General features: G+C 41.8%; 1 protein-coding gene and 2 long non-coding RNA genes across 5 annotated transcripts; 1 reads left to right on the forward strand and 2 right to left on the reverse strand.

The window, feature by feature from the left end:
- Nucleotides 1–82: 82 nt before the first annotated feature.
- HDAC11 (histone deacetylase 11) lies at nt 83–24,398 on the forward strand. 3 transcript variants are annotated; one of them, XM_083725003.1, is made up of 11 exons: nt 83–180; nt 3,499–3,647; nt 4,038–4,138; nt 7,561–7,587; nt 8,255–8,371; nt 10,903–10,945; nt 11,769–11,845; nt 13,117–13,179; nt 17,180–17,276; nt 19,319–19,497; nt 19,696–24,398. In XM_083725003.1, exons 2-11 carry the CDS (start codon nt 3,581–3,583, stop codon nt 19,903–19,905), a joined length of 981 nt encoding a protein of 326 aa, XP_083581129.1. In that variant the 5' UTR covers nt 83–180; nt 3,499–3,580; the 3' UTR covers nt 19,906–24,398. The 3 variants fall into 3 exon arrangements, with proteins under 3 accessions (XP_083581129.1, XP_083581127.1, XP_083581128.1); XM_083725001.1 differs by lacking the exon at nt 83–180 and adding an exon at nt 187–342; XM_083725002.1 differs by lacking the exons at nt 83–180; nt 7,561–7,587 and adding an exon at nt 187–342.
- Nucleotides 9,333–17,168, reverse strand: LOC310838189. Its single transcript, XR_014560779.1, has 5 exons — nt 15,984–17,168; nt 15,155–15,619; nt 13,605–13,624; nt 11,754–11,859; nt 9,333–9,401 (listed from the first exon to the last, which is right to left on the reverse strand). It is a non-coding gene; the product is annotated as an uncharacterized lncRNA (long non-coding RNA).
- LOC310838123 lies at nt 24,091–26,769 on the reverse strand. Its single transcript, XR_014560699.1, has 2 exons — nt 26,218–26,769; nt 24,091–26,174 (listed from the first exon to the last, which is right to left on the reverse strand). It is a non-coding gene; the product is annotated as an uncharacterized lncRNA (long non-coding RNA).
- Nucleotides 26,770–27,025: the final 256 nt, after the last annotated feature.

Consider the following 27,025-nt stretch of genomic DNA (forward strand, 5'->3'; position numbering starts at 1 on the left):
CTTTCTCTACCAGCCTGCCCCACACCGGGTGACCTCGGGCCCCCTCACTATCCTCCAGCTTAGCCTACCTCACAGGGATGTTGTGCGGAGGATGAAACAGGAAAGGGGCGCGCTGATTGGTTGGCTGGCCGCTTGGGCTGGCGTCCCTACGCGCACCGCGCGATAAACCAGCTCCGCGGAGTGAGGGCTCGGGCGGCGGCCTCGCTCGGCGGTTCTGAGCATGCTCGCGGGAGCCGGGCATGCTCAGTTAACACCGAGGCATGGGCTCTCGGGACCTGCGTGCGTCCGTAGATGTCGATAGATACAAGTAGATAGGTAGATGGACACGCGAGGGGGCACCATGTGAGTAACGAGCGGCGGGACTGCGTGGGCCCCGGGCGGAGGAGGAGACGCCGCTTGGGCGCGCGAGGAGGGAGGAGCCCGGGCAGGTCTAGCGACCGCCGCTCCTGCCTCCGACGGGGGACGGCTCAGGCGGAGGGAGGTCGAAGCGCCCTCTGCTTCGCTGCCCCCCCCCCCAGCGCCGGGTGGGATGGGGATGCTTCCCCTCGGGGGAAGGGAAGCAGCCCCCACGGGCCTGGCTGCTGTTAGTCCGTCTTAAATTACACACACAAAAAAACCCACCTCTTTGTGGCTACTTTTGTCCTGCCTCATAATAACCCAACGACGTAAGTGCTGCTGCTGCAGCCTCTCGACTCCAGAGAGTAAAGCAATGGGTGGAATAACAAATAATAATAATAATAATAATACCATTTATACCAGTACCAGATTTACATATAAGCTAAACATGGTATAGCTTGTGCCCCCCAAAAAAAATTAAAGGGGAAAAAAAGATGTACATTTCCAAAATATAAGATAAGAAACAAAATAAAGCCTACATACAGCAACAGTGGCAAATGGCTTTAGATACCTATTAGGTCCATAAATTGCCATATAGCATATATTCAACACAAAAAAATGACAGTTGGTTGTTGATAAAGGACAGCTGGACATATAAAGGGCCCCATCATCTTCAGTAGCTTAGGGCCTCATCAAACCTAAATCCAACCCTGTTTATACCCCTCCTATCTGGCTGGGTTTCCCTAGCCAGCCACTCTGGGCGGCTTCCAGCAAAATATAAAAACGTGACAAAATGTCAGACCTTAAAAACGAAACAAAAAGGCTTTATTATTAGTATTAAGAGCCTGTAAGTTCTTTTTGAGGACTGCAGTCGCCTTCCTCAGTGTTTGGTGGTTTGTTTGTGTGTGTTGTTTGTGCACAAACAGGTAATGGGGTGGGGATATTGTAGTTAAACATTTCAAATGGGTAATTGTATGATGTGACAGTTGCAAAATTAGGTACTGCCAGTTTGCAACACCAGCAGTTGGTTTGCACCTTGGGAGATGAGGCTTGTTAAAGAGCAGACCTTTAGTTCTGTGAATAGCATGGTTGCGTATAGATAATGCATTTATTTGAACCAAGTAAGCCTCGAAGTGGCTTGCTTGAGCCTGAACTTCAGAATGTGGCACTGTGTTTTTAAAATTATTATTATTATATAGCTGTTTGAACATTTTTATTTACGGCCCTCTTAGCTAAGGATTAAAAGTTGCATCAGAAAGTGGTAACAGTAAACGGACCCCTGACCATTAGGTCCAGTCGTAGCCGACTCTGGGGTTGCGGCGCTCATCTCGCTTTATTGGCCAAGGGAGCCAGCGTACAGCCTCCGGGTCATGTGGCCAGCATGACTAAGCTGCTTCTGGCGAACCAGAGCAGCGCACGGAAACGCCGTTGACCTTCCCGCTGGAGCGGTACCTATTTATCTACTTGCACTTTGACATGCTTTTGAACTGCTAGGTGGGCAAGAGCAGGGACCGAGCAACGGAAGCTCACCCTGTCGTGGGGAATCGAACCACCAATCTTCTGATCGGCAAGTCCTAGACTCTGTGGTTTAACCCACAGCGCCACCCGCATCACTCTTTCTAATATTATACCAGTCATGTAAAATACAGTAATTAATGCTAAATTAAAAGTTTTAAAATTAAAGAATGTTCATTTCTGGAGTGAACCCTGTGATATGACTCTCACATTCTGTGTTGTTCTAAACGACAGAAATCAAATTAAGGCCACAGTCCTGTGCACTGTTACAAGAGAGTAAATTACATTGCTCAGTGGGACTTTTGAGTGATATGCATAGGGTTGTTCCATAAAACGCTTGCATTTTCTATTATATCAATTGGAACGATAATCTGTAATGAAATTTCCTGAATGGGAATTAATTTTAATTCAGGCAGGCTAAATACTATACATATATATTTAGCTAAAATACCTTACTGTTTTGTTTCAGCTAAAACAAATCTGGTTTCAATCTTTTCTTACACCCTCAGTTTTGATTAGGAATGGCCAGTCATACCATGTCTCCCAGATACACAACTTAGCACTTCGTGTTCTTATAAGAGGATTAGACAAGTTCCTGGAGGACAAGGTTTTCTATGGGCCCCTTCCAACTCTACTGTTCTATGAATACCAGGAGGGGAGAGTGCTGTTGAACTCATGTCCACTGTAAGAACAGGATGCTGAACTAGATCACTGGCCCAATCCAGCAGGTTCCTGTTATGTTCTCATGTTTAGGGTGAAACTGTATATTACATTTGGCAGTTGGGCCAATTAATGTGAGATTATAATATGTTTGGCTCCTCTCCTATGAGCTGAAAAAACAGTATGAAGGATGTGAGGACATCAGGGACAGGTAGGAGCCTTATGTGTAGCTATTGAGCATAGCTCAGTTGATAGATCACGAGACTCTCAATCTCAGGGTTGTGGGTTTGAGCCCCACATTGGGTAGAATATTCCTGCACTACGGGGGGTTGGACTAGATGACCCTCGTGGTCCCTTCGAGTTCTGTAATTCTGTGAGTCTGCTGCTATCTAGTCTTCATGGGCAAAGTCTGTTGCCACACTCTACAATCCCACATGCACAAGCTGCTCCTTCCAGCCACGCTCATTGGCTTTGCATGGCCAGAGCCAAATGGGCTGGGCGGATTGGTTGGCACTTCTAGCAGTGGGTGACCAAAGGCAAGAGGCCTTTTCTGAAGGCTGCTTGAGATGTAAGAGGGTGGCTTTCCCAGCCCACAATGTCTCCTGTGCCCAACAAAGCTACAAGCGATGACATTTGGTAGTATTGGATCGTTTGGTTTGGCCTCCCTCACCTTTGATCTCTTATAATGAATGGTATTAGCAGTTCGAAGGCACGTCAAAGTGTAAGTAGATAAATAGGTACCGCTCTGGCGGGAAGGTAAACGGCATTTCCGTGCGACGCTCTGGTTTGCCAGAAGCAGCTTAGTCATGCTGGCCACATGACCTGGAAGCTGTATGCCGGCTCCCTCGGCCAGTAAAGTGAAATGAATGCCGCAACCCCAGAGTCGGTCATGACTGGACCTAATTGTCAAGGGTCCCTTTACCTTATGTGGCATATATTTCTCCTTTTTGGTATTTGGATATCTGATGTTGTTACTGTTTCTCTTAGGCCTCACAGGACAGAACTCTACCGCGACATCCCGCCAACATGCTGGCCGATTGTGTATTCTCCAGATTACAATATTACATTCATGGGACTGGAGAAACTACATCCATTCGATGCTGGAAAATGGGGGAAAGTAATAAATTTTTTGAAAGGTAAAGTGCGTGCTGAACGGAAAGTCTTAAGCTTTGTAGAAATTGTGTTGTATCGGTATTCTGTAAAAAGTCAACCTGCAAGAAGTAGATTGTTACTGATGTGTGCAGCTGTTATGATTACTTTGGTATTTTTAGTGTATTTTATATGGACGATTAGTATGCCTTCTGTCTGTTAAATCTGCAGTACTGCACTGCCTTAAAAGCAGCGGTGGTATAGCCATCGGTCCTGAATAAACTATCGTTTTCTGCTTAGTGCTCAATGGAGTTTACAGCAAAGCAGAAGCCTAATTTAGTAATGGAAAATCCTATGTGCTGGCTTCTGCAGTATTGAAATGGGTGCCTTATTTACGTAAGATGTTGGTTGTAATGTGCTTTTCTTTTTCAATTCAGAAGCAAAACTAATTGCCGATGATTTGATTGTACGAGCTCAGGAAGCAACTGAAGATGACCTTTTAGTTGGTCACACCAGAAGCTACTTGAATCGATTAAAGGTGTTGTATCTTCTACTTGTGTTTGAAACAAACTTTGATCCCCCTGCTCGTCCTGTATGTTTCTCCCTCTCGCACACACAGAAAACAAAATCCTCAGTGCATGTAAGTGAACATAAAGCAGGAAACGGCAAAAACATTTTCTTTCATAGCTTTAGAATTCTTGTTTTCATGATTTCCCCCTTAAGTCTTAGGTTAAAACATAGGTTATAGCGGCGGGTGGAAGGGGTATTGAATAGAAAATTGAAAATAGAAATCTGCCACAAATTATCTATAAACAAAAACCCCCTGAAATCATTAAGAAGTTATTATGTAATTTTACAACTATGTTTTGATAGGGTTTACCTTGTGTCTTTTCTATGGAAAAGAGAAGTTTTATATTTCTGGGAACTCAAATGGCAGTACAGACCAACAGTAAGAGGAACGTGAGTGTCTAGATTGAGAGACAGGCCTTAGTCGTACTCTCTTCTTGGTACCTCTGTTTGAAAGCTGGAAAAGCCAGTTTCATATTAAAGCTTCACAGAGATTATCACCTGACTGCCTTTAATTGGAAAGGCTTGTTTGTATTGAACTATCATATGACCAATTAATGCAACTCTGATTTAATGCAGAGAACAATTCCCTTGAGATCTGAATTGGGATGTTCTCCAGCTGCGTTAGTAAGCAGTAGAAGATAGCTGATGTTACTAGGCTTGTTTTCATGTCACAAAAAGGCATGGTGTGTTTTAAACTGTAGTTTAATTGTATGGGTGCTTCCGTCTTCCCATGGGAGTCCCTCCCTGCACAGCTTTCCTCCCTGCTCCCTATCCACGGCTCAAACAAGCTATATACTGTCTCATCAGAAACCTGATGTTGGTCTGTCTGTTGGTTTTCAAACAAAGCATGAGCAACAAGCAATAAATAAAGCAATATCCTATCTTGTTGTAGTTGCTCATTTGTATAACCCAGGCTTGAAATTTTTAAATGGAAAACCGCACCATTGATGAGGGAAGTTGAATTCCTGTCTCCTGAAATTGGTTTTATATAAACAGTCACTAGTATGCGAGTACTAACAAAGCAAAACAAAAACATTGGGAGCAATTGAAGCAACCACAGGGTTTCCAAGCCACCAAGTTTCTCCCTGTCTTTCAACTCAAGTTCATTCAGGTTTTTAGGTGACAGTTTTGAAGCAGTTGTGACTCTTCTCAGGAACCAATTTTATTTTGCATGACTCAGCGTTATATTGCAGACATTTTGGGGGAAAACTTAATCCCCTTCTGATGTATACTGCTTTCCTCTTTACTGTAGAATATTTACAGAAATCAGGAGTGTGTTATGGTTTTAACTGTACAATTTTTATAATTCTCAAGAATTGCCTTTTTTATTGCCATTCCATTTCTTTGGCATTTACTGGGTCCTGTTCCTGTTCTTAACCTTCTCGCTAACTGTGTGCATTTCTTGCTTGAAATGTCTGGAAGATTCCCCACCACGGCTACTACTCCAAATCAGCCAAATTGGGCTGTTTTTTTTAAAAAGAGTATATTTTTTTTTGAAATTTTGAAATCACTGAGATTCTGCTGAATGCAAGACCGTGTGTCATTTGGCTGATTTTTCTTCAGATGATATCTTTTAAAGCACCACTTAAATTATATTGTCCGTAATTCGTATACCTAGGTGTGCGAGAATCTCCCAAAGATGGTTGTTACTTGAGAGCCCAATGCTATCCTTTACAGGGGTGCATTCTCTATGCATGCATGTTTTTAAAACTCAGTGATGAGAAAAGGTGATTAAAAACCCTAAAGAGATGTGCAGTTTATGCTCACATTTTAACAGTTTCTACACTGTAATTTTTATGCCTTTCTACTATCTTAGTTCCAGACAGTGGAAATCCAGTCTGCTAAATTTGCATTTATTTAACACTTGGGCTCAGTGCAGACCATAGTTAAGACATCCTTTTCCTTCCTTCCTTCCTTCCTTCCTTCCTTCCTTCCTTCCTTCCTTCCTTCCTTCCATTTTTGGACCTGTGAATGGTAATAAGAGTTATGCATGCCCCAGGTTTTTTTTGTTTTTTTACTAATAGTCCTTAGCCTAAGGTCTGTGCAACTCCACTTTTGATTGTGTTGCAAACTCTGGTTTAGATTTAACCACCTTTAGAGAAAATGCTTCTGTAGATGCAATGCTAACCCTGGTTCATTCAGAAAATGAAATAAAGGGTGAAGTTCATGCAAAAGGAGAATTGTGTGTAGCCATTGCTTAAGTTTGAGAAGGAGATAAGGCAGTATTACATTTGCACTGGCCTGTGTGCAAATTATGCTGACTTCTGATAGCTCCTTGTTTTGAAAGTCCCCCCCCCTCCAAGAGCTGCATTTGTTTCTTCCTAATGAAGAGTAAAGTTCCGCATTTCATGGATGCGATTTTAGGACTGCTGATATTCTCCCTATGACAAGTTGGGGGACTGACAGTGGGCTTTTAATTTCTTGATGGTTGTCCTTCACTGGGGTGTGTTTGTCATAGCTGTCAACCTTCCCTTTCTTTGTGGGAAATTCCCTTATTCCAGCGCCGTTTCCAGCTGCTTCCCACTGCTATTCTGGATTGTTAGATATCCCGTAGACTGTCCCCAGGACAGGTGAGGCTGCTGATCCCTTATTTTCGAGGCTGCTGATCCCTTATTTTCAAATCTGAAAGTTGACAGCTATGTGTGTTTGTGTCTGGATTTGATTTTGAGTTTAGGAATCGCTGTCAATAGCCAGATAAGAGCAGTTTGACTTTGCTTTTGCAATGGAGCTAGCAACAAGATTTGTGTCTTGGCCATTCCCTTATCCTCCATCCAGGGATCCTTTACCTCCATGTCCTGCAACGCAAACAGAAATAGAACAGGTTATGTACTGTTTTATATGACGGGTAGAAGGGAAATGAGAAATTAAAAAGCAACCAGAGGTTCCTAGGTTTCCTAGACCTTTAACATGACTAACCCTCATTTTAGTCAGGTTCCACACCAGTGGCATTGTCTAAGATAGGAGAAGAAACCCATTCCCAACTCTGATCATGCAGTTGCGCTTATCCTGGCCATATAATCAAGCCAGACTAATAATATTTCTCAGCGTATACCACATTGGTTATTTTTTCCTATGGAGAGATAATGTTTGGGTAGGTTAGTAGCAGTGCTTCTCATGCAAAATGGTAAAACTCGTGCTGCTTTTGTGGGACGTCCATCAAGACAATTTGCCAAATAGATTTAATACTTCTCCCAAATATATCGGTAAATTATATTTCAGTACGTCGTCCCAGACCAAATTTGCGACACTGGCAAGAAAACCTTTCAGTGCTTAAGAGTCACGTCGCAAACCACTCTCTGAAACATGGTAGAGTTTGCAGTTAATTATGGCTGTGAGTTGTTCAAGATGTTTGAATATATTTTCTTCCAACTTTCTTTGTACTGCTTACAGAATCATATACTGGAAAGCGTTGAAGAGGTATTCCAGAAATCATTTTGCGCTTTTGCTGTACACTTGAAAGTGCTATGAATATGAAATACAGTTTAGTTATTTGTTGTACCGTCATTTTAAGTGTGCTGTTTCCCTGCATTAGCTAATTATGGCACTGAAATCATTGCCCTTATCCATTGTTGCTCTGTACTTTTGCCTTCGTAGTTCTTCTGGTTTTTTATGTTTTCTGAATTACTTTTAGATTGGGCACAACTACTCCAAAGCATTATCAAAGAGCAGCAATAACTGCTTTATTTCTGAGACCAGTGATCTGAAATTAAAAGATTGTATCATATAGCGATTTAATCTGCTCTTCTCCTTCGCTCATCTGCACTTTCCCTGGATGTCATTGGTGCTTTTTGTAATTTTATTATTTATTTAAATGCACACGTTTTTGCTTCGCATATAGCTGTATTATGAACAGATATGAACCCTAAACTGTCATACTAGTGAGTAAGTCCTATTTGCAACACTGAGGAATTTACTTCTGAGTAGACATGTTTAGATGGTGCTGCTAATGAATCAGTTATTTAAGCTGCCCACCTGTAAATACTGACTTGGGAGCAAGTCCTATTGAACACAACAGTGCTTACTTTTGGGTAGACATGAATTGCCCTGAGAGCAACTAATCCGTAATCTTTTGTTTTCTTTCCAGTGGTCCTTTGTTGTGGCTACAATTACAGAAATCCCACCTGTTCTTTTTCTGCCCAATTTCCTTGTTCAGAGAAAGGTGCTGAGGCCCCTGAGAACTCAAACTGGAGGAACAATAATGGTAAATATTTTGTTTAATTTTCTCTCTCTTCTCTTGATTCTAATTCTAAAGCAATTTTAAAAGGGCAATACGCATATTTAATTATTATAATTTTTAGGTCTATAAATAGTTATGCCCATCGGCCCTACGTGCTATGAAAGGACAAAACTATCTTTGATGGAAGGAATGTAGGAAGCTTTGTTATACCAGATCTAGTGATGTGAAATTCTCGAGAATAATATTTTGGAGTATATTCTCGTTTAATGAGAATATTAGAGAATTTTCATTTGAAATAGGTGAATGCCACATTAACATTAAATATATTATCATTATATGATAATATATTTCCGTATGTCAATCTCTGGTAAATGGCGCCTTGTATCATTGAATGGCACTGCAAAAACCAGTTACTGGCACTAAATAAAAATATAGAAACATCAGCTGTTTAAATCAAGGCCACCTCGCATGCTGTTACACATCACTGTATACGCCTAGGTACTTTAAGTGTATAAAGCATTAAAGCTTGTTGTTTAGTCGTTCAATCGTGTCTGACTCTTCGTGATCCCATGGACCAGAACACACCAGGCACTCCTGTCTTCCACTGCCTCCCGCAGTTTGGTCAAACTCACGTTTGTAGCTTCAAGAACACTGTCCAACCATCTCATCTCTGTCGTCCCCTTCTCCTTGTGCCCTCCATCTTTCCCAACATCAGGGTCTTTTCCAGGGAGTCTTCTCTTCTCATGAGGTGGCCAAAGTATTGGAGCCTCAGCTTCATGATCTGTCCTTCCAGTGAGCATTCAGGGCTGATTTCCTTCAGAAACGATAGGTTTGAACTTCTTGCAGTCCATGGGACTCTCAAGAGTCTCCTCCAGCACCATAATTCAAAAGCACCAATTCTTCAGCGATCAGCCTTCTTTATGGTCCAGCTCTCACTTCCATACATCACTACTGGGAAAACCATAGCTTTAACTATATGGACCTTAAGGTGATGTCTCTGCTTTTTAAGATGCTGTCTAGGTTTGTCATTGGTTTTCTCCCAAGAAGCTACTTCCTGTAAAAACAAATAAAAAAAACACACCATATGGCCAAGGGTATAGAATTGTTAAGAATAAGGCCTCTCTCTCTCTCTCTCTCTCTCTCTCTCTCTCTCTCTCTCTCTCACACACACACACACACACACACACAGCTATTACATATAGTTGAAATACATACGAATTCAAATGTTCATCAAATTAAATGAATAGCATTTTTTAAACTAAAAAAAAAAAAATGTTTTCTGTAGTTCACATTTCAGAACTGCCTATGGTGAATGATACAATGCCCAGTAATGTAACTGGATTTTTTTTAAAAAAATCATTATTCATTACTTAACACTGGCAATATCACAACTTGACATATGATAAAATGGAACGGGTATGAGTGCCTGTGGAATTTTAAGGGAGCGGCTTATATCCGGCTATTGTCTTTTTTCCCTTCCCCCCTTGAATTTTAAAGGTGCGGCTTATATTTGGGCCAATATGGTAAAGGTGGATGTCCGTATTTTCAGGGTGCGTCATCCAGCCAGGTAGCATAAGAAATGAGAAGGTTTTAGATCTGGAAGAAGGGGGAAATTATTTGTCATTAATGTGTTTTCAGCATCAGGCCCAGAAAACTGCTTTCTAATAACTTTTCCGTATGGCGTTTCTGCTTTAACTTGAATGACTTAACTATTTCTGTTTGCTGGACAGATTCTACAACCTTGACCCATGTTTCAGAGTAGACTCACTGAGTTCATTTCACAGAATAGTGACAATCTTCTGGATTTGCCGAATGATGTTTTTCATAGGATGTCATCAGCTTTTGTGCTGTACAGTGGTACCTTGGGTTAAGTACTTAATTCGTTCTGGAGATCTGTTCTTAACCTGAAACTGTTCTTAACCTTTAGCTAATGGGGCCTCCCGCTGCTGCTGTGCCACCAGAGCACGATTTCTGTTCTCATCCTTAAGCAAAGTTCTTAACCTGAGGTAATATTTCTGTGTTAACGGAGTCTGTAACCTGAAGCATATGTAACCTGAAGCGTATGTAACCCGAGGTACCACTGTACTCGGTAGCAGCAGGTGCCTGAACCCCCATGGCCGTAGGGTTATTATATTTATTAGAAACACTATGGGACACCGTGAGAGTTGCTGGTTTGCTTCGCTTACAGTACATTTGCTTTTTGACACCTGTGCTTTTCCTTGCTTTTGAATCTGAAGCGCATCTTTCCCCCCACAGCTTGTTCATAAGTGTATTTATTCAGGAGGGAACATAATTGATCTCACTTAGTATTTTCTGTGCCTTGTTTTGGAAAGTCTGATCCAGCATGCTTTAGTTTTGTAAACATTCAAGTTTCCAAGCATTTGGGTATAAGAACAATTCAAAACACCCAGATTGAGATACAAGGTGGACACCTCTGTTGCATGAATTTTGAAAATAATGATGATATTGATGATGATGATAATAATAATAATAATAATAATAATAATAATAATAATAATAAAGATTTCCCACTCCCCTATTTCATTTTTTTGAAGGCAGGGAAACTGGCCATTGAGAGAGGATGGGCAATTAATATTGGTGAGTAGCAATGTATCTTCTTCCTCCTTCAATGCCTCTCAGCAAAAATTTTGGTCCACATTCTGGTCATTTTTTATATCTGCCCCGGTTTGTTCCTCTTTAGTCTTCACTGGCCACATCTGATTCCCTTATTCTGAATAGGATTCCTTGCAAGGAAAGGGAAAAGTTGACCGCTATGGCAATAGAAGGCTTCTTTCAAGCCTAATTTCAGTGGGGCAGGAGCAGGAGGGGATCCTGCAGAACCGGGGAATATATTTTGGGGTGTATGTGTGCCCATGGCCACCACATTGGTGACCCATAGGCTCAACCATGATTCTGAGTGCCATAACCCTGTGCCTGCATGCTCGCCGCTCCCCAGTCCTCCGATGTGACTCAGGAGTTCAGTGGTTTCTGCTTATGGTGTGCTGCAGTTTGCTACGTCCTCCAGGCTGACAAACTCTGCTTAACCTTAACGAGGGTTGCTTTTTAAACAAGCCAGCTTCTGCCTGTGTCTGATAATGAAAAGGATATTGAAACTCCTTTTGATTAGAGAAGCTGCCATTTCCCACTTCTTTTTTTAAACACATAGGAGCAAAGAGAGTTTAGACATGCCCAGGTATTTAAAGCTTTGTCCTTCTCAGGACAAAAAGCAGGACAAACAGGAAAAAGTGTAAGGTTTTTGGAGAGTTTGCTCATTAATGTTGTTACGGTGCCGGTTAAAGAAGCATGGCTCATGAAACAACCTGCTCATCAGCTGTATATTTATATAATGACAATTGTGTTTTCCATGGCATCTGGTAGTTTATTTAAATGCATTATTCAGATTTACCATTTCTTTTTCCAGGTGGTGGCTTTCATCACTGCTCAAGTGATAAAGGTGGAGGGTTTTGTGCATATGCTGATATCTCATTGGCTCTAAAGGTATGGAAGATTCACTGCAAGCAACAACATCATCATTATTATTTTTGCATAAACTTAACAAACGTCAGCATATACCTGTAGCCTAAATTTGTTATTAATGAATCAGATAGTGCTGCGTGTGGAAATGGAGTACTGTCTTCGAAAGCTGCTGTAATCCTAGTAAGATAGGTATGTCCTAACAGTGAATCAACGAGGAAGGTGGACTTTGTCTTACTTGGAATGCTGTAGATTTCAGTGAAAGGGATGGACACAGTAATGCAGAAACTCTCATCCGAAGTCCTATGAAGTCATAAACACAGCAGCCCAAAGCTAGAGAATTGGGTTTAGCTGGGGTGATTCAGGCAGTCTCTCATTGCTTGGGGCCAGACTTGTTTAGCTGTAGGCCCAGATTACAGCTTTCTTTAAAGCCTTTAAATTATTGCTTAAAGCCTTTAAATCATCGTAAAATGTGACAGATCCCAGATGGATGAACACTGACCTTGTATTTAGCCATTTAACAAAGCACCAAAATCTCTGAGGCGAGGCAGAGAAAAGCTATTTTGGAGCTATCCATGGACAAGTAAACAGTGTGAATCTCATGGAAATGAATGCAAGGACTTATTAGTCTGGACCAGGGTGGATTTGTTTTAAATCACAATTTAAATCAAATTGGTTTAAATCACACTTTAAATCATAATTTAAATCACTAGTTAGTAAGACTTGATTTAAATCTTTTTTTTTTTTTTACAGAAAGACTCATTCTTGCTGGTATAATCTTAATATTTGCATCCAGAAGAAGGTTTCATTTTTGGAATAATAAATTTTCAGAGTAGTTTTTACAGTTATTAAAAAAAATTACTGATTTGGTTGTACTGTTAGAAATACATAGATAAATCTGAAATTATTGTGAGGTTTAATAAGTTAACTTTATATTTGGAAACTTTTCTGCTGCACTTTATTGGAAGGAGAAAAATAATCATTAGTAACAATTTATTTAACTAAAACAGTAACATGATAGCATATGTATCCATGTTTGTTAACTGATGTGGTTAAACGATTTAAAAAAACAAACAAACTTAGACTGAGTTTTAGCACACATGGAAAACTTAAATCCTTATTTTCTGATGAATAGCCTTTGGACTATAATATAACTTAAATCGAAAACTACCTTTAGAAAGATTTTTCCTCCAAAAGCGTTTTATTTTAAAAATCTGATTTAAATAAAAAAAAAAATCCGATTTAATATTTTTAAAAAAATCATTTTTTCTTTATTTCTTTTCTCTGTATTCCAGTTTTTATTTGAAAGGATGGAAGGAGTTTCTAAGGCAACCATCATAGACCTGGATGCGCATCAGGTGAGTGATCAAATGCAAAAAGTTTAATTCGAAACAGAACTCCTGAATCACGTAACGGCAGAATTGTGCCACAAAGTAAGTTGATTGATACTGAACGAATTGCAAAAGCGAAACTATATAGGAAACTTGATATGTGAGACTTCGAATCTTGGGGTCGTGGGTTTCAGCTCCACGGTGGGCAAAAGATTCCTGCATTTAAAAGTTTGAATTAGGTGACTCTTGCTATCCCTTCCAACTCTACAATTCCATGATAATGGAGTGGCATGGGGGAAATTTTGAAATCTGCAAAATAGGGAAATGGTCAGACTTCCAGTGGGGGCATATTGCACATATCGACAGGGGCCCAAAGAACCCTGACCAGAAGCAGAAAATGTATTAAATGTATTAAACCGTAGCTAAGCACGGTCATTTCTGAACCTGCTGACCCTCAGATGTTGTGGACCACCTCTCCTAGCAGCTGGGAGTTGGGAGTCGAGGACCCGCCACCCACACAGGAGTATACCGTATGTTCCGGCATACAAGATGACTTTTTATCCCTGGAAAATCACCCCAAAAGTCGGGGGTCATCTTATACACCGGGTATACGCGTTGGGAAGGAGGAGAGGGAGCCGGTGAGCAGAGGTTCTCCTTCTGCCGTCGCTCCTCCTCCCTCCCCACAGAAGGGGACACGGAAAGTCCTTCCGAGCGCGGTGCTCGCCCGCCAAACCCCTCGCCTCAGGCTGCTGCTGCTGCGACGGCAGAGGCAGCGGAGGGGTGCGCGCTCTGCCCCTGGTGGCGCTCAAACTCTATAAAACTCTAAAATTGAGCAGCAAAAGTTGAGGGTCGTCTTATAAGACCAGTCGCCTAATACGCCAGAATCTACAGTAATAAGACACAAGGGCACATTATTTTACATTAATGGGCAAAATTAGGCCACAACTTTTATTGGTTACAGCATGTGAATAGTATTGGCTTAGGCATTGGATGAAACAGCAATACCAGACTCCACCCCGCACAGCTGGGAGTCATATCAGGGTTAACAACCAATGGGAGGAGCTTGTTGATGCAAATACAACTGGACGTCACCGGGGGTCGTGCCATGGCCCTAGCCACCAGCAGGGCATTGGACAGGATCCACGACCGCTAGATTCCTTTAACGGAATACCCAAAAGAGGGTATAGAGGAGGGGTAGATGATGGCCCATACCCAGTCCTCCAACACAGCACACATATTCCAATGCCTAACCGCCAACCGAGCCAAAAGGCTCGCCGCCAATACCCTCATTACCTCAACCAATTCCTAATACTTCTGATGATGCCTGCCAGCCACACATCATTCCCTTGATCGGAAAGATGGACGTCATTGTCACAAAACGGAAACACATCGCCGAATAGGATGTCAGGGTGTGCAATCATGTGGCCATTCATATACAGTGGTGCCTTGCAAGACGAAATTAATCCGTTCCGTGAGGCTCTTCGTATAGCGGTTTCTTCGTCTTGCAAAGCAAGCCCATTGACAGCTTAGCGGATTAGTGCTATTAGCGGTTTAGCGGCTTTTAGCGGCTTATCAGCTTAGCGGATCAGCTGATAAGTGGCTTAGCTGCTTAGAAAAAGGGGGGGGGGAGGAAAAAAAACCCGCAGGAACTCGCAAGACATTTTCGTCTTGCAAAGCAAGCCCATAGGGAAATTCGTTTTGCGAAGCGCCTCCAAAACAGAAAACCCTTTCGTCTAGCGGGTTTTCCGTCTTGCGAGGCATTCTTCTTGCGGGGCACCACTGTATAGCAGCTTGCGGGCCACCACACGATTCAAAGGTTTCCTGGATTTGTCAATAGCTATAGGGTTATGACTGCCACGCCACACTCTTCTTTTCAGAAGAGAGGACTGAAACACAGTTGTTTCTGGGAATAATACAGCCAGTTCATCAAAGTCCTTCTTAATGTGCAACAAGAAGCACGGCCATTTCTGAACCTGCTGACCCTCAGATGTTGGGGAACCACCTGTCCTAGCAGCTGGGAGTTGTAGACAAAAACATCTGGAGGACACCAGATTGGGGAAGCCTGGTTTATAGCGTGAGATGAATGTGTCTCAGCAAGCCTTGGGCTCAAATGCTTCTCCTCTGTTGTGTCTGCAAGGAAGTTTTCACTTGTTTTTGCTTAGCCATGGGTTGTCGTGTTGTCAGAACTGACAGACTGTTGTTAATGTTAATTATGGGTTACTTGAAGCCAACTTGAAACCTAGGGTTAATCCTCCCTCCCCACTAGCCCTTATCAGGCTTTGCAAAACCATAAAACCTCAGCAAGGGATTGAAAGCTAAGGCAAGGCCACGCTAGCTTTCAGAGTTCCTTGGCTCCAAGCAAGCCAGAGGGAGGAAGGAGAAGAGAATTCCCTTCCCTTGCGCCAAAACCTAAAGAGAGTTTTGCAGGAGCAGTGATATATACTGCTTCCCTGTTTTGCAAACCTCTCTGTAAGGGACGCGGGTGGCGCTGTGGGTTAAACCACAGAGCCTAAGACTTGCCGATCAGAAGGTCGGCGGTTCGAATCCCCACGACGGGGTGAGCTCCCATTGCTCGGTCCCTGCTCCTGCCAACCTAGCAGTTCGAAAGCACCTCAAAGTGCAAGTAGATAAATAGGTACTGCTTCAGCGGGAAGGTAAATGGCGTTTCCGTGCGCTGCTCTGGTTCACCAGAAGCGGCTAATCATGCTGGCCACATGACCCGGAAGCTGTATGCCGGCTCCCTCGGCCAATAAAGCGAGATGGACGGGCAATCCCAGAGTCGGCCATGACTGGACCTAATGGTCAGGGGTCCCTTTACCTTTACCTTTTACCTGGCTCATTGTAAGTTGAGCACAAAAGACCTCATTCCTTTGGAGCAGAGCAAACAAAGGAAATTTTAAAAAGCATTACAGTGCTTGTGTTTCAGCTGCAGCGAGGAAGCGAAGGGAGGGGAAATAGAATGGGGGAATGGTAAGGACTGTGAAGTTAAAGGGATCTATACCAGCTGGGTTTGAACTGCTTCTCCACCTCCCTCCTACAAAACCCCCACCCAACCTCTCTCACCACCAAGGAAATATAATAAACAGAAAGAGAACCTGCCCAAGTGATGCAGATGTAACCTCTCCCCCCAAAATATAAGAATATAAGTTTATCACTTCTCTCCCCGCACCCTTTTCTTCCTCCCCAACCTTATTCTGTATACAACACTAATGTCTCACATCATATGTAACTGGTACAGTGGTACCTCGGTTTACGAACAGTCCTATTTACAAACTATTCGGTTTACGAACTCCACAAAACCGGATGTAGTGTCCCAGTTTGTGAACTTTACCTCGGTCTAAGAACGGAATCCGAACGGTGGAAGGGCACCGGCAGCGGGAGGCCTCATTAGGGAAAGCGCGCCTCGGTTTAAGAACCAATTTGGTTTAAGAATGGACTTCCGGAATGGATTAAGTTCGTAAACCGAGGTACCACTGTATATAGAAAAGACTTCAAAAGCTGAGAAAAGAGACAACACACATACTTTTGTAAACCATGTAAATTTTTAATAATTTTTTTTAAAGAAACCAAGTTGCGATAAATGAGCTGACACATAGAAGGCAGAGAAAACAAAGGATCAGCGGTTTTGACAACTGCATCATTTGAATGATCTGCTGAAAAATGAATCTATAAGTATTCACTGTTATAGGAAACTTCTGAGAAATAAAGATGAGGCTTGAAAATTTGGAAAATACCTCTTTGAATCTAGATTGTATGTAGACTCCCCCCCCCCCAAAAGAAATCTGTCAGATTGGTTATTGTATATGGAGAAGATAAGGAAAACATTGGGTATATTAACCTTTTAAATGTGTGCCTATATCCATATCTGTATCTCCATATTTGCATACTATTTTACGGCATAATAAGCATCATAATACCCTGTGCACTCTTTTCGTAAGGAGCAAAAACAAATAGTGAAATTCCATTAATCTATGTTAATCACTAATTGGGCTTGATTTGTATTAACTGGGTGTTGGTAAACTTACAGGGAAATGGCCATGAAAGAGACTTTATGGATGACCGACGAGTGTATATTATGGACGTTTACAACAGGTATATTTATCCAGGAGATGGATTTGCTAAACGTAAGTGGGTGATCTCCCCAACTTTTGTCACCTTAAAACAATTCAAAATAAAACTTGCCAATAGAGGAATTGCCCTCTATTGAAATGTTGCTCTCTGGTGAATGAAACTATTTGCTGTTTTCCCCCCCATTGCAATGTTCAGGTATATGAAATCTTCTCTGTGTGAGACATCCTTGGGATCTTGTTTTTTTAAAATAGTGGTATGCTGCTGCTAGCAATCTTGAACCAGCAGCTTGGAAAGCGGAACCCAGACATGCATTCCCAAGTTTTCTCTCTGCTGTCTAAGGCTCACTCTTATTCCAGATTTTAAAAGTGGGGAGAATACATGGATGCTGTTGTTGGCACCCGTCTCGGGTGACCATGGAGGACGCTAGCTTGACTAGAAAGGGACGTGGGTGGCGCTGTGGATTAAACCACAGAGCCTAGGACTTGCCAATCAGAAGGTCTGCGGTTCAAATCCCCACGACGGGCTGAGCTCCCGTTGCTCGGTCCCTGCTCTTGCCAACCTAGCAGTTTGAAAGCACTTCAAAGTGCAAATAGATAAATAGGTACCACTCCGGTGGGAAGGTAAACGGCATTTCCGTGCGCTGCTCTAGTTCACCAGAAACGGCGTAGTCATGCTAGCCACATGACCCGGAAGCTGTACGCCGGCTCCCTCGGCCAATAAAGCGAGATGAGCACCACAACCCCAGAGTCGGCTACAACTGGACCTAATGGTCAGGGGTCCCTTTACCTTTACTAGCTTGACTAGAATGGGGAAGGGAAACCAGGATACACTGTACTAAAAATAAAATCCAAATATCTCAGCCAGGGATAACCAACCCATGACTCTGCACGATGCTGTTGGACTTCTAGTCCAGCAAGGAAGTGGCTAGTCATGGTTTGACTGGGACCAGAGAGCCCAGTGTCCAAATGACCGTGAGGCTCAGTTCACTGATTTTGGGCCACTTGTCATCTCCCAGCCTCATTTGCAGCCCAGGTCGTCACGCTCCTTTTTAGCAAGAGAGGAAGGGAATAACAGTGCGCATCACCCCAGGCATAGTTCCTTGGTGGAAGGGTGGGAAGTAAATGTAAGTAATCAATAATGAAATATTTGATGTTGCATCATTTTTATAAGCTACAGTGTCTGGTTACGAATGCTTCTGGTTATGAACGCTTCAGGTTACAAACTCTGCTAACCCGGAAGTAGCTGCTCCTAGTGGCAAACTTTGCCCTAGGATGCGAACGGAAAACGCGCGTCAGAGATGCGCACACAACAGGAGACCCCATTAGCGAAAGAGCACCTCAGGATAAGAACGGTTTCAGCTTAAGAACAGACCTCCGGAACTAATTAAGTTCATAACCAGAGGTACCACTGTATATTGGACCTCGTCTTTTGTACTTTGCTGTAGCTTATTTATAGGGATGTGGGTGGCGCTGTGGTCTAAACCACTGAGCCTCTTGAGTTTGCCGATCAGAAGGTTGGAGGTTTGAATCCGCACAACGGGGTGAGCTCCCGTTGCTCTGTCCCAGCTCCTGCCTACCTAGCAGTTCGAAAGCACGCCAGTGCAAGTAGATAAATAGGTACCGCTGTGGTGGGAAGGTAAATGCCGTTTCCATGCGCTCTGGTTTCCGTGACGGTGTCCCGTTGAGCCAGAAGCGGTTTAGTTCTGGTGGCATTCAATGAAGCTTTACTTAGGGTAGACCCACAGAAAATAATGAGCGTGACTAAGTCAGGGCCATTAAGTTCAGCAGGCCTTCTCTGAGTAAAACATAGTTGAATATCACCCCATGGATGGAAGTCAAGGTTGCGCTCTTCCAAACATGGTAGCTTGCTGGACAAAATATGTCGTCTCTCCCCCCCCCCCCCATTCCATGCTGTTCTGGGGGCTCTCCTGGCACACCACCAGCCACTGGGGGCTAATAAGCCTGGAAACAAATCCCACCTGTTGATTACTAAAATAACACAGAGTTCGTAACGGAAGTCTGACTCAATATCAGAAACTGTTTTACCTTTATTCCACATCCAAATCATTGTATATATGATTCATGGTAACTTTCAGGAGCCATAAGGCGGAAAGTTGAATTGGACTGGGGCACAGAAGACGCAGAGTATCTTCAGAAAGTAAAAACGCATGTGGAAGGTGCACTGAACGAAGTAAAATCGGACATCATTGTTTATAATGCCGGAACGGACATCTTGGACGGTGACCCCTTGGGAGGCCTGGCTATTTCACCTCAGGTTCGTAGCACACAGAGTCTCCTCTAAAATCAAATTCCGAGTCTGGACTGAAGAGGACGCTTGATCACCCTGGGTTCCTAAATGATTTTGTTTACTCCAGCATATATTATGATGAAACCATGAGCTAAAAAGGTTTATGAACCACAATGAAGTTCAGCAATGTGCTTCCTTTTTTCTTTTCTTTTTTTGTAACTGCAGGGGATTATCGATCGTGATGAAATTGTGTTCAGAGCTGCTAGGAAACACAGAATCCCCATCTTGATGGTGACCTCTGGAGGCTATCAGAAGAGGACAGCAAGGATTATCGCAGATTCCCTTCTCAATTTGCATAGCCAAGGCCTGATTGAGAAGGAGACTGCCTTTGGTGAAGCTGGAGGGGCCAAGGTAGAAACGATGCATGGAAAGTAAAAGGGAGATCGGCTAACTTGTCACTGCAGAACGAGGACGTTGGGGTTATTGTAGAAGGCAACTCTTAATTGTTTAATATTTAAACCGAGAGACAAGAAATGCTCCAGTTCTCGTAGAATTAATGTATTCTAATGGCGAAAGATAATTAATTTGCTGTACTTACCAGCGGCAGTCAGTGGTCCCACAAGGAATACCAACAGATTATGTTTCTCTCTCTTCCAGTGCTTTTAAAAGATTAAGATGGGCATAAATTCTGGATTTGGTTATTTCTTGCTGTGGTCAGAGTGATAAAAAAACACTAATATTCTTTCTTACAGTAGTCCGTTTTTCTTTTCAAAAGAGAATTATGTAATATCTTAATTTTTTAACTTATTTATTTTTTTATCTGGGAAACCTCCATCCGGCTTAATTTTTCAAAAGAAACTCAAGGTAGCTAACAAATCCAGCCAGATGGGCGGGGTAGAAATAACAAAGTTATTAAAATTATTATTTATCCACGCTCCACACAGTAGTAAAATACGTCACAATCCCCATTCATAGCTGCAGTCAAAAGGCCAAAGTATTGGTGTGAAAAACTAATAATTTCAAAACAGCCAGTAAACAACAACTCCCTAAACCAGGCATCCACAAACTCGGCCCTCCAGATGTTTTGGGACTACATTTCCCATCACCCCTGACCACTGGTCCTGCCAGCTAGGGATGATGGGAGTTGTAGTCCCAAAACATCTGGAGGGCTGAATTTGGGGGTGCCTGCCCGAAACAGTCTCAGGAATAAACCAGAACAAATAAAAACAGCCAGCTGAAAACTTTAGTAAACATCTGTGTTTTTCGCCAGCCACCTGAAACATTAGAGTGATGGGCGCCTGAGGTCCCTCACCTGGTTGGAAATAACTTTATAGTCCTGGTTGTCACCAGCCGTGCTTCATGGAGTTGAGGCATCTGGAGCAGGACTTCAGATGCTGACTGCAGCATATGAGGAGAAACACACAGGAAAGTAGGCCTCCTTTCAAGGGTACAGCTATTTGTTTAGGCGGATCAGAGAACCCATTTAAAACCAGCAGCAGAAGTGTTTTTGAGGAACATTTCCCGGCTATTGCAAACATAAGGAGGTCATGTGTGTGTTTTGAATTGCAGCAGGGGCTACTCTTCCCCAAGCAGATTCATGTTCGACTGGGATGATTTATTTTTAAAACAACCCTAACAGGTTTCCCCTGTTATTGTGAAGTGATTATGCTTCACATTGTTACACCTGTGGTTCTCTGCATCACAAGGTGAGAGAGATAATTTATTACGGTCGGAGACCAGCTTATAAAACACACTTGGGGGTACAGTCACAGAAGGAAAACAAACAATTAAAACATTGACAACAATAAATTTAAAAACAATGTACAACAATAAACTACCACAGGGAGCTGACCCAGAGTCACCCATAGAACCGAGTTTGGGGATTTTCTTTACGAACTAGTTTGAGTTGGGCGATGGTCTGCGCCTACAGATCTGTACACAGAATCTGGCGACGATCCAGGTCGTCTTCTGATCTTTGCTCAGAGGAAAAGGTCAAATTTTTGCTTTTCCGGGAGGTCAGCGAGCCTCACCAGGAGGGGATCAATGGTCTTACTACGTGCCTCTTCATAAAAGGGACATCTAAAGAACAAGTGCTTTGGGCTTCCCATCTCCCCCAATGAACGGCGCAAAGTCTCTGAGCATATGGGACTTTTTTAAAGGCTCCTTCCAGGACCGGTGAGGGCAGGGCCGAGCTTCTGGCGAGTGTAAAGGCCCTTCTTGCATTTTTAGATACAAGAAAGAAGAGATATGCTGCCGGTGTGGCTATATCTCTTGATTTCTCCAGTTTTATCACAAGGTGGCAGAATACTGTTCTTCAGCTTTAGCACCTCTTGTACGTCCGACGTCGAAATATATTGGAATATAACTGTATGCCAAGAAACCTCCTGCTTATCCACCTGCCAGACGATCGGTGCGTTTCCTCGCCACAATGGCATAACAAACTATTGCTAACTAGTTGGTTTTTGTAGTTGTGATTGTTTGCAACTGAGGAGATACATATTTATTTATTTTCTGCTTCAGGTGGACACAGTAAGTCAGAACTGCACAGCTAAAAGTGCACAGCTAAAAGCTCCGCTTGAGTTTCCCATGAAATCGACGGGAGGTGCACTTAAGTAATTCATCCGATTCCCCTTAGGACTTAAATGGCCAAAATAAATAAATAATAATAATAATAATGGATTGTGCCTCTCAAGACTGGGTTATCCAGGCACTCTTTATTTTTCTAAACGAGGAGGACTGGTGTGATAATTACCTGCAATAGATTTAGATTGTAGATCTCTCTTAATGTTAACCTGTGACATTATGTGGTACTACTGTATAATATTATGAGCAGTGAAGTCTTGAAGCATATATAAAATAGTTGCGAGATGTAAAATAGATAAAAGTTTATGTAAAATAATCAGTTTACATTTTTGTGTGTACACTAGGATTCTTTTGCAACTGTCCTCAAATTCTGTCATCTAATTTTGAGTGGATGCTCAAATAAAAAGGGGTTTTTAATTTTGTTCTTTTTACTTTAAAAGTCTGTTTTTTTAAATAAATGTCTGTTGTTGGATGACTCTATCAGCCCCAGCCCAGCCAGCATAGCCCAAGTGATCAGGGAGGATGGGAGTTGTAGTCCCAACATCATCTGGAAGGCCAGAGATTCCCCACCCCTGAATTAAATAAAGGTTTTTACTATATGAAAAATGAGGCAGTCTGTGGAGCTGAACTTTAAATTGATTTGTGGAGCCTCTCCTTCAGTAGGTGGTAGGTAAAACGTGCCTCTTGCCTCACCAGCTTTTATCAACCTTAAAGCTGGGAGCAATAGCTAAAATACAGTGTGTTCCATACTATTGTTAACATTAAATGGATTTGAAGGGATTGCTGAAATAAGCTACTAACCCGCTCTGCCAGCAATGCCAAAGCTGTAGTTTTATAGCCATTTTACAGAGAAGCAAGTCCCATTGTGCTCTTCTGAGGTAACAAGAGAATCCCGTCCCTTGTAAATGTTGTGAAAAAATACGTTGTGAATATATATATACACACCAAATCAAAACAAACTTACAAGTTTGGGGGCCTTTTTTTAATTCAACAAGAATTTGCCGCAGGTGTCGGGGGTCGCTCCAAAAGGGTTGTTTTGCACAAAACACTTCTCATTTGGAAAGTGTATACTTTTTTTTTTTACTCTTAAGTTGCATACAGGTCCACTGCTAGTTTATGGCATGTTTAAAGGATATATGTGTATTTCAGTGATAGAATAATCAGCTTTTCATAGTACTTGAACAATGTTATGATGCAATATAAATACTTGCTGTGCAATCCTATATTTGTCTACTCAGAAGTCAGTCCTATTGAATGAATGGGCGGGGCTTCTAGGTAAATAAAGAATACGATTGCAGCCTTAAGCTCAGTTACTAATAGTTTTCACCCTGGGCAAAGTAGCTGTGGATAAATTTCTTAACTTGCTGTGATTTTTTATTTTAATGAATTTGACACTGGGTTAACATACGTACCGAATAGCAATACCGTCATTTGCACTTTCTTCTAACGAGAATGTTTAAAGCACTATTAAAATATTGAGATGTATTTTCTACACTGTCTAATGTGTTACCTAGAGCTATTATCATTTGAAATATTTTTTAATACTACGTTTACATTTGTATTGAGCTTAAGCACAGTAATGCCATGTAGCATACGGAAGATAATGTTTAATGTTCTTATTTATGGATAAAATTAAAACTATGCTAATTTTTCTGCCGGTGCGTTTTCACTTCTTCAGCTTTTCATGAGGCGTTTCTTACAACCCAGGACCAGATCACTTGTTGCAAGAGGAGCCCAAAGCCACATCCACACCCTTACGTTTAACTACATTTAAAGCTGGTGGCTTCCCACAAAGAATTCTGGGAGATGCAGTTCTGCTCTTTAATAATCAGGCCCTGTTTGCTTCAACCAAGGCATTTATGTGGCTGAATCTCAATGTGTGGTTGGAACCAAGATAAAACTATGAGCCACAGCCTTCCAAGCAGTATGCAGTGAGTTCCTGAGATATGTACCCACTAACAGGAATACGGTTATGAGTGTAGGATCTTCCATGCAGAAATTCAGCAGCATTTAATAAAATAAAAAAGGCATCCAAGACAGGTTTCTCACCCCTTTATTAAGACAGCTTGCAAGGGTACATGGAATTAAAAAGTATGGGGGAAGAGAATCAACCATTGGTATTTATTTAGAAAAAAAGTAAAAGTTCTGTTCATTCATACAGAACAGTAGTAGAACAAGGGGAAATGAAAAGTGCCCATCAAACAACAAAATTAAATTTTCACATTTACTCATGCAAGCAGCAGAGGATTTTTATACAGTGGCGATGGGAATGATTACGGTATAGGCTTCCATCGTGGCATGAAAATGACACAGAAGAGCGTCCATGATGAAAATAAATTAAATAATTTAGCAACTATGAATGAAACATTTGCAAGACATACATTTTTTACATCATTGTCAGAACAGTAAACAAGAGAAAAAGACAATAAATTCACTGCAACAAAGTAAGGCAACTTATTTGAAAACGGCTGTTATGGTTAAGTGTTATATGCACAATAAGCTGGCAAAATGTGAGCCTGCAATGGAATCAAAAAGTATTTTTCAATTGCAATTTGGTCTTTTAGACTATTCAAAACCAGAGTTAAAATGCCAACTTTGCCATTGGGAAAATACGAAATATTCCCTATTTCCCATTAATGTGAATATTAATATGTACTGTATATTAAAACTTCCCCACCTACAAAACTTTAAAAAATCCTTTTGTAATGATTGAACCTTAAGCTAACAAGCTGTACAGTTACTCGAAACTATTGCTTGAAATGTATTAACAACCAAAGCCGAAGATAATATTTAAATTTGTTGCGATTACAGAAGAAATTCTGTCCACATTTATTTGTCAGCGTCTTGTGGAGGAACTTTACCCATAATACATTGGATTATTATTTTTTTTAGGAATGTGTTCACAATAAAAACAGTAATAGATGCAGCCATTTGATCTATGTAGATCAAATAACATTATTTGAATGGACATTGCTATGACGATCAACACACAAACTTAGGAACAGCTTTTTGAAATTTTGAAAACAAAGTGACATATTCTGTAAAGCATATATTAATTGCAGCCTGTTTTATAAAAAGCAAATTTCATGACGTACTCTCAGCTTTAATGAACTGTTGACCAGTTATAAGAGTTTAGTCCAGGAGACATAATTACACTTTGATAAATTGTCCGCCTGGAAAGTAGTTATCAGACTTGAAACTCTGATTGCAAAAACCATTTCTTTGATCCACCATCTAGCCTCCCATGAAGGAACATCATCATGACCTGTTTCCAATGTAGTACTGAACAATGGTTTAGTATAGAGGTGCGTAACCTGTGGCCACTCCAGATGCTGAACTACAACTCCCATCATTCCCTAACCATTGGCCACACTGCTCCAGCACGTCAAAGGTCAGCCACCTGTGGCTTAGTGGTACTTCAAAGAGAAGTACTGGGTTTACACTCACTTTCCCTGACCTTCAGCACAACTGCAAATTAGCCAGCTCATCCTGGGAAGGTAATGAAGAGTTTTGAAGTATGGTTTATGGAAACAAAACCAACATCAAACCATGGTTTAGGATCCCAATGTGTCAACAAACCGTTGATTAAATTAACCAAAAATACTCTCCCTGCCCTGGTTGATTCAGAGACACAAAAGATTTAAGATTAGTTTAAAACAGAAAGTGAGTGATTTTGATGTTTTAGCCGGAGAGATAATGGGGAGGGGGAAATTTAAAAGCCCACAGCTCACTTCCAACTCTTTAACAAAGAATGAGTTTAGCATTATGTCCCCAAACTGAAGTAGCCCATTATTTGCTATGAGAACAAAGCAGCAATGGGTTAAAGTACCATCAATCTACTTTATCCATCACAATGAACAGGACAAGGAATACTAAATGACTGCCTAAACCAGGCGTCCTCAAACTCAGCTCTCCAGAGGTTTTTGGCCTACAACTCCCATGATCCCTAGCTAGCAGGACCAGTGGTCAGGGATGATGGGAAATGTAGTCTCAACAAACATCTGGAGGGCCAAGTTTGAGGAAGCCTGGCCTAGACCTTCCTACGGCACGAGACCAGTTATTTTCTACAGTGCTGCATACCAAAAGCATCCATTTCAAACTTATTTTCATGTTGCCATTTCCTGCGCAAAAAGGTGCTCTTCAAAGATGGAGCACCTTTGAGACCTGTGTAGAGTTAGGATTTGTGGTCCAATGTACACTTGGCAAACTTTCTGAACGTTGATCAGTTGCACGAACGTCAGAGTTAAACAAATGCTCACAATTTTCCTGACCATTTGCCATGTCTCAAAACATCTTTTTGGTGTGTGGGAGGGAGAGAAATATTGTTAAGTAGACCAAGGAAAATGTTTGCTGCAGATGTCTTTCTAATTTTACCAAAGTTCGGAATATAGCCATTGCTATTTGGAATTAGGAAACCTCAAGTCACTGCATTCTAGGCATGATAGTACAAAGAAAATTTAAGTGGATTATCACCTCTCAATTAAGGCATCTTGTTTTTCACCTGCCTCCTCAATCCTGCGCTGCTTTTTCTAGCCTTTCCATTTAGCGCAGGTAAGCAATCTGATCTTCAGCTCTCTTATCTCCCAAGTTTTATAGTCTTAACTCAGCAAGGTTAAGGTTTATTATACTGTACTTCATTTGAATTAGAATGAAAAGGAGCGTCCCTTTTTAATGGCACAGTGCGTTAAGATTCACAACCCCTGAATCCTCTTTTGGAAATTACAGTGGTGCCTCGCAAGACGAAATTAATCTGTTCGAGTCTCTTCGTCTTGCGGTTTTTTCGTTTTGCGAAGCACGGCTATTAGCGGCTTAACGGCTATTAGCGGCTTAGAGGCTATTAACGGCTTAGCGGCTTTAAGAAAAAGGAAAAAAAACTCGCAAGACGTTTCTTGCGAAGCAAGCCCATAGGGAAATTCGTCTAGCGAAGCGACGCAAAACCCGAAAAACCCTTTCGTCTTGCGCGTTTTTCGTT

Source organism: Podarcis gaigeae (genome assembly GCF_964106915.1).
Source record: "Podarcis gaigeae genome assembly, chromosome: 2".
NCBI classification, from domain to species: domain Eukaryota; kingdom Metazoa; phylum Chordata; class Lepidosauria; order Squamata; family Lacertidae; genus Podarcis; species Podarcis gaigeae.